The 15,404-nt window shown below is 41.9% G+C and overlaps 1 protein-coding gene across 1 annotated transcript; it reads right to left on the bottom strand.

The window, feature by feature from the left end:
* Positions 1 to 1,081: 1,081 nt before the first annotated feature.
* On the bottom strand, positions 1,082 to 15,200 carry LOC117302620 (histone-lysine N-methyltransferase MECOM-like). Its single transcript, XM_033786601.1, has 5 exons — positions 15,162 to 15,200; positions 14,549 to 14,683; positions 11,947 to 12,049; positions 6,820 to 6,951; positions 1,082 to 6,474 (listed from the first exon to the last, which is right to left on the bottom strand). Exons 1-5 carry the CDS (start codon positions 15,198 to 15,200, stop codon positions 3,500 to 3,502), a joined length of 3,384 nt encoding a protein of 1,127 aa, XP_033642492.1. The 3' UTR covers positions 1,082 to 3,499.
* Between the last annotated feature and the right edge of the window lie 204 nt (positions 15,201 to 15,404).

The following is a 15,404-nucleotide window of genomic DNA, read 5'->3' as shown; positions in this document are numbered from 1 at the left end:
TGCCTGAAAGTCCACAATTAATTTTTTTTTAATAAAACAAAAATGCCCTTAAAGTTTTGAAACTGCTCGAGGGTAGAATTGTGGACAAGTCTTAAATGTCCGTTGCGGTGATAGCGTTTCAACTCTCCCTGTGAATCCTGCGGTATTCTCGTGAGACTGCTGGCCCCGTCGAGACTACTGCTATCACGACTACGGTAGTCGGGCAACCAGCAGTTCGCGCGAAAGCAGTGATCTTGCGAGAGCACCACCACAACTCGACTATCTCACCGCATGGGATGACTGGTCCACAAGTCTACTCGAGGGCTGTGAAACACCCTTATTTTTAAATGAAAAAAAAAAAACCACAAAAAACATTCGAAGGGAAATCCATGTCCAATTCTTCGCAGGTATTTTTGTTCAGCCAATACTGGCATTAGAATCACCCCAGAAGAGCTCAATTAACACAATTTTTAAGGACATGGATTTCGCTAGTAAAGTAAAGTATTTTGGTGGTTTTTTTTCCCATCAACAATTCAAAAAACTGAATTTTGCAACAATGGTTTTACCTGATGTTGACTACTTTGACGAACACTTCCAGAGTGTTTACAAAGATCTAAGAGCAGTATAACACAACCCTGACTTTCGGCTTAAATAAAAATAACCAAAACGAAAATGAGAATAACTTTAACGGTGATGATTTTGAAGTTTTAAAAGAAAAACCTCATAAATGAAACATAAAAAATAAAAAAAATATTGCTACTAAAATATTCCAGTGGGTATGTTTGGCATAAATATTAACCGTTAAATAAAACAAATGTAAGGGTGTTTAAAAAACATAATTAAATTAAAATGGTGGAAACTAAATTCTGTTAGTTTTCGGTGAGTTTTGAATAATGCTGAACCAAGAAAGAAAAACAAAGGAAATTTGACGTAAGGAAAATAGTTTTCAGATTACTGACTGATCAGTTTCGGCCAGCGTCATTAACTGACTGCCACGGCCTCACCTAATGCACTCTAATCATGAATTATTACGTACTCCAGACTATCACATCACTGTATATCAACAGCAAAAATCCTAAACTAGATCTTCGAACCCGTACCCCTACCCGCCCCCCCCCCTCCCCTAAAAAAGGATATTCCCCTAACAGTACCAGAGAATCCGCCGTAAATGTAACAATACGACTACGTGTCATTTTTACATTAACATGGTAGAAAAATCTCAACTGTGCCACACAGCATATTTACAATTAAATTACTTTTTACATCACACTAAAGACAAAACTCTCTGAATAAAAACCAGGTTATCTTTTTTCTCCACTCTCTTCCTTTATAGTAGTAAGTAATGCTGAGAAAAAATCTGTATACCTTCTTTGGCCTTAAGAACTCTAGAAAACACTCAATTTTTTTTTACAATTTTTTTTTAAAGGAATACATTTAATTATCAAAAGAACAACTCTGCAACCTCAGTACGATTTTTGCTCTGAACAGACCTCCCTGATATACTCGGAAATAAAACGCAAATAATTGTCATTTTTTTGTTTTGACTGCGAGCTTGAAGCAAGTCCATACCGATTGGTACGACGACTTATACCGTACACCGTCTTATTTGTATGACTCATTTCCATGGTTATCAGGGAACTTGATCCATTGAACGAAAGTCTCTGAAGCTCAGCTTGTTCTTCTTCCTTCGACTTAGTAATTCATCATGACCTGACTTTAAGCCAAAGTCTATTTTCAATCACTTTTCCTATCTGTACCCTGTAAAATCTGGCCATACTCTCATACTGTACTTTAACAAATTGTTATTTTTTTGCATTTGATTATGGCAGGCGCAGCACTGTAGCAGCATTTTTTAGCTATTTGCAACAAATGCTTGTGCCACACCCCAATAGCAACCACAAGTTCATTTGTCCCAATTTCATTAAATTGTAGTTCATAACCAACTTTTGAACGACTAACAACATATGACCAACAAAACACCCTAAGCTGACAACATATCCACAGCCGAAAAATTCCCAATTTCAATTTGAAAACCCATCGTAAGTTTTTGTTCTTAACTTTGCAAATTCCCTAAGCAGGGAACAACACGCTGAGCAGCTTCTTGATAGGACCCCGGTGCTTATTTTAAATGTTTTGAGCCAATATGCTTATTTTACAACGCGGTCAAATTCTAACACCGAAAACTATACTTTTGGCACTGACACATTTAAACTCCTTGATAGCTCCAGATCACAAAAATACCATGTTTTGTCTTAAGATCGGTTGTCAATATCGCCACAGCGATTTGCATTGTGACACCCTTTGCTTATCAGTTACGATTACATAGCTTATCTTAGCTCTTTGTGAAATTGAGCCCAACTCTTGATGACCTTATACCAAATAACGTTCTCTTATCTGAAAGCTAATTTTTTTACCCAATTTATCTGACGGATCCTACACTCTAACTTAGACTCGGCGCCAAGAAGCTTTACAACTTTTCATTTCAAAAATCAAACGGTGCAAATTGAAAATACAAACTACATAACAAATAATATTTCAACTAAAAGCTTTTAAAATAAAATCATCTGCATTGAAAATCATTAAAACTAATCAAATAAAATTACTGCTATAACGTTACTAATAATTCTCGTTGTATCGTGTTGTAAAACAAAAATGTCTAAGCGCAATTAATTAAATAAATTTTTTGTTTCTTACTTGCGGCTTGATCGATTCGCTAACATACTAATTTCGTTCTGATAATATTTACAATAAGTAATAATTTATACTTAAAACAAGTTCACCAATAACAGTAGCAAAACAAACTACAAAATTATTGGTCACCTTTAAATTGATTCCTCATAAATCAACCATAATTTACATCTTCTCTCCATCCTCTTGATTAAACTTGAATATACATTTGGTGGATTATCAATAAATCTATGGATCATTGGAAAACGATCAATCAATATTATATTATTGATCAGCAGTAGGCATAGAATTTTCAGGTGGGCGAACACATCAGCTGTCCATGGTGCCTATATCATCGGTGGTTTTTATCAAATTAAAAACAAAATTTGGGTGGGTCGTTAATGTTTTGAGCCAATATGCTTAAAAATTGGGCGCAATTTTGTAAAGCTCATTAGCACAGGCACAGACAGACCTTGCTTAGCAGAAACAGGTTCCCAGCTAAAATCCCATCAAATTTACATTGTTAAGACTGGTGCCCCGCTCATTTTTCTGATCAGCAAAAAATTTGCTAAGCAGTATTTTCTGCTTGACGGCTTTAAGAGATTGGGCCCATTTTTTCTTAAATTATGCTTACCAAAATGCTAAGCAGGTTTCATAGAGAATACCAAACTTCAAATAAAAATATAAAAATACATTAGAGGGAACTTAGGTACTTGCTTGAGCATGTTGAAACTGCAGAACATCAAAATGCCTGAAGTGACTGGTCTGAAAACAAATTCTTGAGGGAACCAGCAACGACTTGATCAAACCAGTCGCGTCTGGATCGACCAGTCACGGCAGTGGTGTGACTGGATCAAACCGGTGTGGCAGTGTGCACTGGAGCGTGATGAGCAGCATGCAACGACCTCCGCACGCCGTCTCCTCGACGGGTCTCGTCATCTGAGAGTGCCATCATCAGGGAGTAAGCTTGAAGCTTGGAATGGCGGCTGAGGTTGGTTCTTCCTTCTCTCAGGATGTCGACGTCCTGAAGGTCTTCCTCGTCGTGTGGGAATGTTGCTGTGGTCTTGGCCAGGCCGAAGTTGATCGGCGTATCCTCCGGCGTGCCTTCATCCATTGTGGGGTCCTCCTCCGAGGTAACACTTGGGGTCTTATCACCTTCTTCCCCGTCGCTGAGTTCTTCGCTTTCATTCATGCTGTCATACATGTCCTCGTTTTGGCAGATTTTCTTCTCTCTGACGACGAGTGGCTCGACAACCTCTTGGTTCTCCTCGGATCCATTTCTGAGCTCTTCCGTCTCAGGGATGTCTTCCTCCTTGTCGATGTCTTCCATCTCTCTGTCCACATCACTTTCTCCTTCTTCCAGCATCTCTTTGTCATACTCCATCTTTTCTGGCTTTGACTCGTCTTCTTTCATCTCAGTTGATGAGCTGCAGACAGAAGGGCTCTGGACCTGTTTGGAAGCAATGGCTGCTGTGGCTTCCATCGCAATCAATTTTCGCCTCAATGCCTCTTTCTCTTTAGCGTCATCGATGAAGTTCTTAATCTCATCAAAGTAAGACTCGTCTTTTTCATTTAAGTCATTGGGTTCCTTGAGAGCCTTTGTCTTGGCCATCAGACGAGCCGCTACGATGACGTCATGTTCGGCGGCAGCCGATAGGGCGATCTCCTCAGCTCGCTCGTTCTCGTGCTTCTTCAGGTGTCGATCGAGGTTTGTCTGCTGACCGAAACAGCGCTCGCACAGCGGGCATTTAAATGGCTTCTCCTTGTTGTGGATGTTGCGAACGTGGCGCTGGAGGTTGGAGGAGATGCTGAAAGAACGATCGCAGTATTTGCAGGAGTATGGCTGCTCTCCGGTGTGGGTGCGCAGATGGCGGGTGAGATTCGCAGAGCGGGGAAACAGTTTCCCGCAATATTTGCAGGTGTAGCGATCTTTGCTTCTCATGAGCATCTTCTCTCCCCCGTTGGGATACAACACATTGCTGGGGTAGTTACGGTGGGGTGGACTAATGCCGGTCTTGGCCAACCCTTTCTCCATGTGGTAATGTTCGAATTTCCTGAAGTTTTGAAAGGCGGTATTGGGAAAGAGGTGGTTGTAATCCATGCGCATGAACTTGTTTGGGATGATGTCTCCGTTCACCCTGTATATCGGATCCGGCATGACAAGAGGGATCGGTTTTGCATAGAGGTTGGACGCTACCTTGGTGGGCTCCGCCATCTTATCGCGTGGGTTGCTATGGTGATTAGGTGGGCTGTGAGACTTCTTGATTGGCTCATCTGAGATGGGCGTCAACCGTTTACGTCGTGGCATGCTCAGATCTAACGGCAGCTCCTCCCCTGTTGTGCGCGACGGCAGCTTGGTAGTTCCTGATCTCCTTTTGGACAGATCGAAGGGTGACTCTTGCAGTATGACACCCTCACTCTCTGAACATCGGAAGCTACTCTCACGATGAATCCTCTCTTCGGTATTATGGCCATTACTTCTGACCTCAGATGTCAGCAGACCATTCTCAGGATGGGCACCACCGAAATACTTCTCGGCGATCGAGGCTATGGCTTTCATTGGTTCGCTGGGTGCGATTCGGTTCTCTGGTCTTCTCTCGTTCCTCTGATGAGTCTGGTGGTGGTTCATCTGAACGTTTCTGCCGTTGCTGTGCCGGTGGGCGATTTTCCGATGGGCCTTGTTTTCTGTGTTCTCTTCGCTGTCCGAGTCGAGGTCACTGCCAGAGGTCGAGTCCAGGTCACTGCCTGTCGGAGTGCTAACATTGGACACGTCGCTACCGTCACTGATCTCGCTATCTGCTCTCTCGTTGGGATCTCGTTTCATCTTGATCACATGTCTGCCGGGGTATTTGGCATGGCCATGTTTGTCTGGGCTGACACTCGAAGTGTAATGCTTCAGCCAATCATCGGTTGAAACTGCTGAACCGTTGGGGCTCGTTCCGCCACTGCCCGTTCTTGTGGTGGGGTTGTGTTTGTTGAAGCTGTTTGGTACAAGATGGGACTGTGTTGGCAGCGGTGGGTAACCCATGAAGTAAGGGTGACCAGGAACGGGAACTTTATCAGCGCCGGGGTACCCTAAGAGATTATTCAGGAGTGCCTGCTGGGTCAGGTGTAAATTAGGATTCCAGAGATGAGCCAAATTCCCAGGATGCAGGGGCCCGTTGGGTCCGAGCATTCCAACGCCCATCAGCGCGGGGTTTGGGGTCATCACAGCACCTCCGCCGTTGCGCACAACAGACGGCACACTGGTGGACTGGCTCACAGGGATTTGGTTATTGAGGAGCTGGTTGCCATGGCAGAAGCGGCGGTGCTTGTTTAGAGAGGTGACGGTGGCAAACATCTGGCTGCAGTTATTGCATTTGAGCTGTGTGCGGCAGTCGGCGTGCATCCGCTTGTGTCGACACAGATTGGAGAACTGCGTGTAAGACTTGAGGCAGACCTCGCAAATGAACGGCTTGATGCTGCTGTGAATGTGAGTGTGCTGCTTCAGCCCGCTGGAGGTGGCGAACGTCTTGCCGCACTCGGGGCAGGCGTGGCAGCGGGCCCCGACGTGCTGAGTACGAATGTGCCGCTGCAGGTTGCTGGGGTCGGAGAACACCTTGTCGCAGTGCTCGCAGGGGAACTGTAGGTTGCTGTCATGCTCTTGCTGATGCCTCTGGAGGTTGGACTTCCAGTGGAAGGTCTTAGGGCATTCCTCACAGTGAAAATCTCGGTTTGCTCGGTATTCCCCACTCTCTTGTTCCTCCTCGTGGTGCGGCCCAGATTTCTCGTCAGTTTCCTCTTTTGTGTCGTCTCCAGAGTCTTCTGGTTCACATTTGACGCCATGCACTGAAGAATAATTAAATCGGAATGCAATTAATTTTCATTGACCAAGTCGAATGATCATGATAAACACTTGCATGGCATATGCACCATCTTGCACCTGCGCTCACAACTGGGTACTTGAATTTCAACACTCCCCTCCCAGACATGCTGAGTCACAGGCTGCAATACCAGCTCGAAATAAACAAATCTGCCCCTTGAAATCGATGGCGCATGTAACCGTAAAAATATCTAAGAGGCATGTAAGTTATTCTGAGAATAATTTTAATAAAATGGGACCAGATAAAGAAAGTTATTGTAAAATAGTCTCAAACAAAATAGTTTCAATAAGTGAAAACAAAAGCACCATACCTTGTTGGAATTGTTGGTTGAGTGTTGTGAAGATTGCATTGGAATTCTTGCAAGCGTATTTCTGATGTCGCCTCAGAGCCACCTTAGAGCGGAACAATTCATCGCAATCCCCGCACTGGAATCGTTTCTCCTCTGTGGACACACAAGAAAAAAAGGCAGAGAACTTGTTAAAAGGAGGCAAACTTCTTAGCCATAAATGATGTGTGCTGCCCTCTGTTGGCAGAGAGATGTACAGGTGACTGTCTGTTGGATAGGAGAAAGCAACTTCAGCGGGGGTGTTTTTATGAGACATGTCCGAACTGTGGTCAGAATAGATGGATTCCATTCTCCGGTCCACTGGAAGCGGACAAGGAAGATATTGGGTCTCAACACCGTCATCGAAATTGACCCCGCCGTTCCGAGAGTTGAAAACGGACACCCAGTGACTTTAATCTAAAAAAGAAAAAAACTATAAACTAAAAAAAAAAAAAAAAAATCTCACCACGGAAACCCGCAGAATTACACCATCTTCCTTTTGCAGTCTGACAAGCCCCATAATGACTGATCGAATTTCATGTTGGATCACGCAACACAGGAGCCCGCTCATAATGGGCCCGATACCTCTTGCCTTATTACCCTTTTTTTTCTTCCCCTTCATGCCCTGAGGGGTGCTTGGGTGCTGGGCGGACCCCATTCACAGGTACAGTCATGCACACCCATTTCCTAGACTGTGAATAGAGGGTATAGACTCTGAGCTAAGCCATGCTTCCATATACGTACATGAGGAGAGGGGGGAGAGGGGGAGAGGGGCATTTTTAGTCTTAGGTGGAAAGATCTGCAACAAGACCTTTATCAGGATGGCAGAATCTAGTTCCCCGTATGCAAAGTCAATAAATAAACACTGGATGGCATGAAGGGGGCCTGACTATTTGCACCTCCAGGCCTCAGTTTCAATTTACATTGCTTTTGATTAATAACACCAAAGAAGGATGCACCATAATAGCAGGGGACAATTATAAAGAGCTGGGCAAGCACAAAACCTAGCTAAGCACAACAAAATTATGCTTACCAGAATCATACATTATACTTGGCTCTTGGGGAAAAAAATAGGTGATTTAGTTTAGTAAAAGAGTTGACCTACATTTATATACAATAAAGGTTTTTATAGACTTTTCAGGTTATTTAATATAAAAAAAAATTGCTGATTTTTCTGAGGGCCAGAGAATCGGAAATCAGACTTAAGTAGGAAGAATACCATGCAGGCGGAATAAGGTCACCAGCCAAAAATACAGGTGTACCATCTGTGACTGGTATCCTGCTCGTTTCTGTTTAGCAAGAACTTCAAAGCTTTTTTTCTGCTTAAAGCAAAAAGATTTTGGGCCCAGTATGTTCATCAAGCAAGAAGAATTCTTTATTTAATGTCTTCGCTTGGAAAAAAATTGCATTCTAAACAACTTTAGTTGCCCACTTATAGATATTGTGGCTAGGGGAGGGCCTCAATTTTTTATTAAGAAAAAGTAACAATAGACAAATAATTCTACTGCAAAAAGATTATTCAAAAGTGAGGCGTTGCTTTTTGTGTTTAACAAACAGAAAAACCCCATTGTTTAATCGCTCCATCCTCACATTCCAAGTCATCTTCCAAAGATATAGAGTTGTGATCTCATTTCATAATTGTTGTCTAAGTTTCACTTTTTGGTTTCCAACTTTGCCCCCCCCCCCCAAACTCCCATCCTCCAAAGACCTGTACAAACTCAGTATTTTCAGGAGAATGGGCAGTGAACAGTCATAACCTGTCCACTTCCTGTACCCCTAGACCCACTTTCCCCCCTCGCTCTACCCAAAATCCTTCAAAAGGCACCCCCCAAAAAAGCCCACCAAGAACAAATAAACCCCAAAGAAACAGGGTAACCTGACCGCCCCCCTATTCTGAACTGATGATCAAAGAAGCACAATCATTTCCCAGCCTAAATCTCTTCCAGATTTTCTGACGTTTCAAGAACACTGCCGCAAATTAAGATTTATGATTTTTTTGCCCCCTGGTCCCCTCCTAGGCCCTAGTACCTTGCCTCCTGGGACTCTGGTGGCAAAGTGGTTAAGCCCTCTTATTGACCATCTACATCCACATATAGTTAATCAAAGTCTTGAAAAGTCACATGGCGATCACCCCCCTGTGACACCCCCCCCCCCCCTTCGAAAGAAAGAAAAAAAAATCATAACAGGAAAAAAAAAACACCTCCCTTACCCTCATGTTAATTGTTTTCAAGAACACATCCCCATCCTTATCCCGGTTTACAAGAAACCCCCCCCTCCCTTCCACCTTCCTCCCATTGTTCAGCCTACTCATCTTTAGCATTGTTCGAACTGAAGAACTTGTTTGACAAAGTAGAACATCTTGACATGCTCAGTATTCTTATCTTTTAAACCCCAGCTACAAAAACAAAAATCAGCCAACATCCTACAGCTTGTAACCTCAATAACTGAGTTTCCCCACAAAACCCCACTTCCCTAGCCATATTGTTGATTCTGTCGTTCAATGCTTCAAACCATCCTATCACTGACCCCCCTCCCCCCTCACTATAAGATTTCTATGTCCCCCCCCCCCCCCCGACCCACTCATAAATGTATAAGTCATCCCTTAGTGCCTGTGACCAGAGTCCTAAAACCGTCCCATAAAAAATCCTTCACTTACAGGCAGTGAACACTATTGGTAATTGTCAAAGACTAGCCTTCACAGTTGGTGTATCTCGAACTTGCGAGATATTAATAAAAGAAAGAAAAGTGTGTGCGTTTAGATGGTTGATTTCGAGACCTCAAGTTCTAAATCTGAGGGTCTCGAAATCAAATTGGTGGAAAATTACTTCTTTCTCGAAAACTATGGCACTTCAGAGGGAGCCGTTTCCCACAATGTTTTGTACCATCAACCTCTCCACATTACTCATTACCAAGTAAATTTTTATGCTTATAATTATTTTGAGTAATTACCAACAGTGTCCACTGCCTTTAAACTCAAATAATCAGCCCTATCAATCCAACCCTCCCCTGAGTGTCCTAAACCGCCCCAAACACCGATCCCCAGACAGCAACCCCCTTCTTAAAGTCCTCAGAGAGCGTACATCCAACATCTCAATTAAAATCACTCAAAAAAAGATGGACAGAAAGATAAACAAGTCATTTCCCTCTCTCTGGGTCTAATATACTGAGACTCAGATCAATCCCAACTGACAGATTCCGGCTTCGATTTGGAAACACAGTCCAGACCCCTAGAGCCCATCGGAGCAATTCCTTCCCCTCCTTGATCATCCCGAAAACTAGATAGCTGACAAGTCTCTAATCCAAAAGGGATGTTACAATTCCAGTTTCTGGTTTCATTCCTTTACAATTAGTAAAAACAAACCTGAAACTAAACCTGTTAACCTTTTACAGATGGAGCTGGGTTTCAATTTCATTGCTCTGTTAAAGGCAAGGTATACGTTTACTAATTACCTAAAAAATGTAATGACCATAAAAGTTTACTTGCTAAGAAGCACTGGGGAGTTGTTGATACTATAAAACATTGTTTGAACCCTTCGATGTAAGGTAGTTTTAGAGAAAGAAGTTACTTTTCACCAAAATATTTAAATTGGGGAAAGGCGTCAGCACAAACAAAATAAAGATATTAATTGGGCCCCAAGATCTTTTGAGTTGTTTTTTCATATGCAGCAAATGATGACAAATCTTTTAAGAATTGCATTTGTGGAAACAAGACCTTTTTTTCTGTTGATACCCAATGCCCCCTCTCACCCTCGGACAAATATAGCAAAACGAAAGACAGATTTGACAAAAATAAGTCAACTATGAAGTACGAACAGGAACCCCAGATTCTCAACACTTCATTCTGCGATTCCTTATCGCTTATTCACCCTGTATTACATGTAGATGGGCTAATCCGAACCGACATGTGGCATACACCCCCCCCCCCCCCCCCTCGAGAGAGAAACACAACCCACCCTTCCCTGGGAAAGGTAGCCATATGCAGCCGGAGTGTAAAATTCTTATTTTCTGGACTGATAACTTATTAAGACAGTTGACATGAGTTTGTGGAAATCTACAGCGTGGTACAGAACAGACTGGAGGAGACTCCTGTGCCGTTTCCACCTTGAATCAATCATCCAGAGCCGCAGTCTCTGACTCTTCCAAATTTGTTTCGTCTGCCAAAGTATTTTTGTTTTCATTTTCCATCCCCTCCTTTTTTTTCTTACTTCTTCTTCTTCTTCTTATCATGTCCACATACACTAGAGGTTGTGTTCAGCCAGAACTGAAGACAGTCAGGGTTTGACTTTAGCAGTGGTATGCTGGCCAAAATGCCAGTTGAAACACGGCGGACCAGGTCCTGCTAGCTAGTTGAACAAAATTAAGGGCAAACCCTGACAGTTTTTGCACTTACTGTGAGGAGGATAAATGTACCATAAAGTAGCATTCAAAATGTGTAGTCCTTGGGTGATTTTTGGCAGTTCAGTACAAAGACCGAACCCCCTAAACTGGATGAATGACGTAATCTCCGAAACAAGAGTCCACCACCCCTGTTCTTCTCCCATCAACAGAGCATAAGAAACTAAACTTTATCTTTCCAAGAACAGGAAGCTACCTTGCTTCCAGCAAATTTTACACACCCTCCCAACTATAGTCCACAAATAACCACGGAGGAGCAAGTCAAGCTTGGCAAGCAAAGGCCCGGATACTACATGCAACCACGAGGTGTTGATTGAATGCAACCCCAGGGATTGGATCAAACTCAAAGTGAATTTGTTTATATTTTGTTCGTTAAAATGAGTGGCAGGTCTCCTTACGGATGCCAATTTCATAGAACTGCTTATAAGCAGAAAATATCGCTTCGCAAATGTCTGCTTAGCAGAAATGAGCAGGATACCAGTCCAGCTGATAGGTCCAATGTACCCCCGCTGGAATTATTATCCGATCCATTCAAAACACTCTCTCCTTTTGGACTGTTTAGACGCTCCCTATTTTAAAACCACAGCACAGTTTTCTTCAACCAGTTTCACATGAAGACTATCACTTGAAAATTTGATGATGTTGGAACCCTCTCCCCCACCCCTTGAGCTGTTTATGGCAGTATCTGTTCTGTGGTCTATCACCCTATTTGCTTACCTATGAGTTGGATTGGAATCCCTTCTTGATCAGGAAAAGCAGCTTCTTTCAGGACCAGCAACTCTTCACCAGGTGGGATGGGGTGGATAACTTTGTAGTACACCTACAGAAAACAACATCAAATTAAAGTTGTATTTATTTATTACACATCTAACAGCAAAATTAGCGCCATCCACAGGATGAATAAGAAATGAGAAGAAAATTGTTTTAGACAAAGGGGGAAAACCCCAATGGGGAAAGAACCCTTTCAGCTATTGTTAATTTCTTAATTTGTGTACATCTCATTGTTTTTTACTTGTTAACATTGCAGCAATTTAGCCAAAATGTAGCTATAATGTAGCAAGGCAAAATCTGACAGAAAGCTGGGATCTACAATAAAATCCTAAAATTTTGAAAAATCATTGACTATAATATAAAGGTGAGAAAAAACTTCACATTAAATACAAAGCATTAATTGGACAATGTCACCATTAACGGCATTTTAGTCTATCCAGTACACCTTTAACCAAATACTCAATCACTCGGAAGATCCCACGAGTCCACGAGGGGTGGGGTTCAAGGCAGAGGGGGGCACCCCCAAACAACAACAACCCTTCTATATCACCAGGTGATTAATGACATTTCAATTCACCCACTCAGAACATACCACCTGTCTCCCCCTATACACCATGACATTGACTGGTCCAGGAGTCACAACCACCACCCCTTCTCAACAACTCTCTCCCTCTCCCGACCGCCCCCCCCCCTTCCCTTGTGACACCGCCAGCGACTTTGAGTCACCTTTAATTAATCCCCCTAGCATAAGCATGTCATAATTGGCATACAGGTTGATAAATTGCCCCCCCCCTCTCTCTCTGTACATCTGGCTCCCCCCCCCCACCAACACTAAACTGGCCAAATTAAAAACCTGTTTAACAACCCCTTGTCCCACAAGAGATGCAATTAATACAGCCATCATACTCGCTACACATTTCTGTCACATGGCAGCTTGACACTTATTGTGCATCATCCACAAAGGGTGTTGCACTATTTTTATGGGAGGAGATTTGAGACAAAAAGGGAGGCTGTTCAAACAATCTCGGAGCAGAGGTTCTTGTACTCAAAATTTCAATCTTTAAAAAAAAAACCATCCCAAACTGAAGGATGTTTTGATGAATCTTAGCTGACAAATTTTGTATTAACAGCAATTTTGTATAAATACTTAACGGAGGCAAAAAAAAAAAAAAAAAAAAAAAAAAAAAAATTGAAGGAGATCGCCTCCATGGCCCCTGGTTCTTGCCTGGGTGCTCTTGAAGTGCTCCGGTAGAAATTTAAAATGCCCTCATAGGGTGCTTTTCACCAAGAAGAAAAATGCCTTGATGCCCTTGCCCTTTCAAAAACAAAGAATACAGGCCTGGAGATTCTCTCTCGATGTTCACACCTTCTTGCTGAACCCAACTCCGTGATCGAGGAGGGTACCAGCGGTCTCATTTCATCCCCCTGCTTCTAGTCTTTCCCTCACACCTCAGCCCACAGCGAGCATTCCAGATTCACTATCCTGAAAGACGAGGGCCAAACGATTTTACCCATCCCCCAACAGAAGCGACACTGATCATCAATGCGGCCGTCAACGCGGTAGTCATCGTCAACTAAACCCCCTGTATAATTAGCAACAGCGGCATTACACTACACCCCAGCCCTCGGTTCCTTCACTGTGTGTTAGTTAGCGGCAGGTGAAAGTTTACATCTGTGTTCAGGTGACTTGAGAATGTCAGTTTGCATTGTTGAAGTTTACTTTAAAAAAATATATAAATGACTGACTTTATAATTGCAAGGGATGTTGACCGGCATATTCAATTCCCTTAGTGTGCAATCTATGTATCTTTACAACAGTCATAATACCTGTAAAATTAATATCCATAAGGAAGGACTGCAACACTTTAAACAGCGTTGAATATCTGAGTGATCCAGTTACACCTTCTGAAAACCCCTGGGGTTACACAAAGTTCAACCCTGACTTACTATTACCGCTTGTTTAATTTCACTGTGATATAATCAGTTTGTACCGGCCGATTTCAGCAAAAATGAATTCTATTTCATAAACATGCATTCACACTCATATATTTTCCATAAAGCTAAATCAAACTATAAGGTTTCTTTTTTAGCTCCTTATGTAATTTTAATTTTCATGCGTGTACACATGACTTTGTTCTTCTCATTAATAATAATAATAATAATAATAATAATAATAATAATAATAATAATAATAATAACAATAATAATAAAAATAATAATAATAATAATAATAATAATAATAATAATAATAATAATAATAATAAACGGCTTTTATATAGCGCCCTTAACCCAAAGGGTCCCGAGGCGCTTCACAGAGGTTAAAAATATTAAGCAGATACAGACCAAGTTAAGGAAAAAACAATTAAAGAAAAAAACAGATTAAAAATGCTTCATTCAAGTTCACTTCTGTCAGTTCGATTTCATTTGTAAATATATTCAACACAACGTTCTCACAACTCTTCAGTTGTGTCACGATGGGGAGGAAGTTATGGCGTTTAGGGTAGAAAGGATAGAAATGGGCGGTCACTACCAAAATTTGAACGCCTACCTTGTTTTCAATCTGAACGGCCACCATGTTCTGCTCCTCAAACGTTGGAGCGCTTCGGACGTACTTCATCCAGTTCCCTGTACCTGGCTCACTGGCGTCAATCCAACATCTGACCTTGCCGACCTCGTCAACAATCTGTGATAAAAAAAATAAAAAAAGGTTCAAGTTTTAAAATAATCAACATGATGAATGTCATAAATGTCTTTGAAAAGCATTGGAATGAAAAGTATTACTAAGGACTCAAATCAATTATATAAACATATTTATTGTCTTTGATAAATATTTTGAAAGAAAATTTGATAAATAAAATTGTCAACCTGGCGCATCCCAGTTTTAAAATGCCTTTGTAAAATTTATTCTGATGACAACTCTTTTATCTTTTGATGACGCAAACTAAATATTCGGAAAAAAATTGAGCTTTTGATAGATTTGGTCAAATGATTAGTAACCACAATCCCTGGTTTATCATGAATCTTAATTTATAACTTTAATTGCTGTTAAAAATTACCAGCAAGCCCCTTTGTAGATTCCATTTACAAAAGTCTGGGGGAAAAAGAACATAGATACAGAATATTTAATCCACTGCAAACAATTATTGGTTGGATTGACAGACCACCAGACGATGGTCGCTTATCCTCTCCCAAACCCTCATGAAGCGAAATGAAGAGATAAGTGTTGCTTTTTGAACGCCTACGAAGGGGTGACATCAACTAAAGTGGATGGACACACAATCTCTGCACGAGCAGGAGATCCTAATTGCCAGAGAGCGTTTTAGTTTTTATCTCCTCCAGAATCCGAGCTATCACTAACAATAACTGGAGTGGGTTCGGGATAAACGTTAAGGACTCCCCGGGAC

The sequence above is a fragment of the Asterias rubens genome, chromosome 18 (assembly GCF_902459465.1).
Source record: "Asterias rubens chromosome 18, eAstRub1.3, whole genome shotgun sequence".
Taxonomy (NCBI): Eukaryota; Metazoa; Echinodermata; class Asteroidea; order Forcipulatida; family Asteriidae; genus Asterias; species Asterias rubens.
Note: the sequence above shows the minus strand (reverse complement) of the source record. Positions and strands in the feature narration are given on the sequence as shown.

Excerpts from the sequence above, each read along its gene's own strand:
- LOC117302620 (XM_033786601.1), bottom strand. The coding sequence starts at position 15,200 with ATGAGGGTTTGGGAGAGGATAAGCGACCATCGTCTGGTG. Across the intron at positions 6,952-11,946 it reads GATTCCAATCCAACTCATAG|AGGAGAAACGATTCCAGTGC; the intron begins GTAAGCAAATAG and ends GTGTGTCCACAG. Across the intron at positions 6,475-6,819 it reads CAACCAACAATTCCAACAAG|TGCATGGCGTCAAATGTGAA; the intron begins GTATGGTGCTTT and ends ATTATTCTTCAG.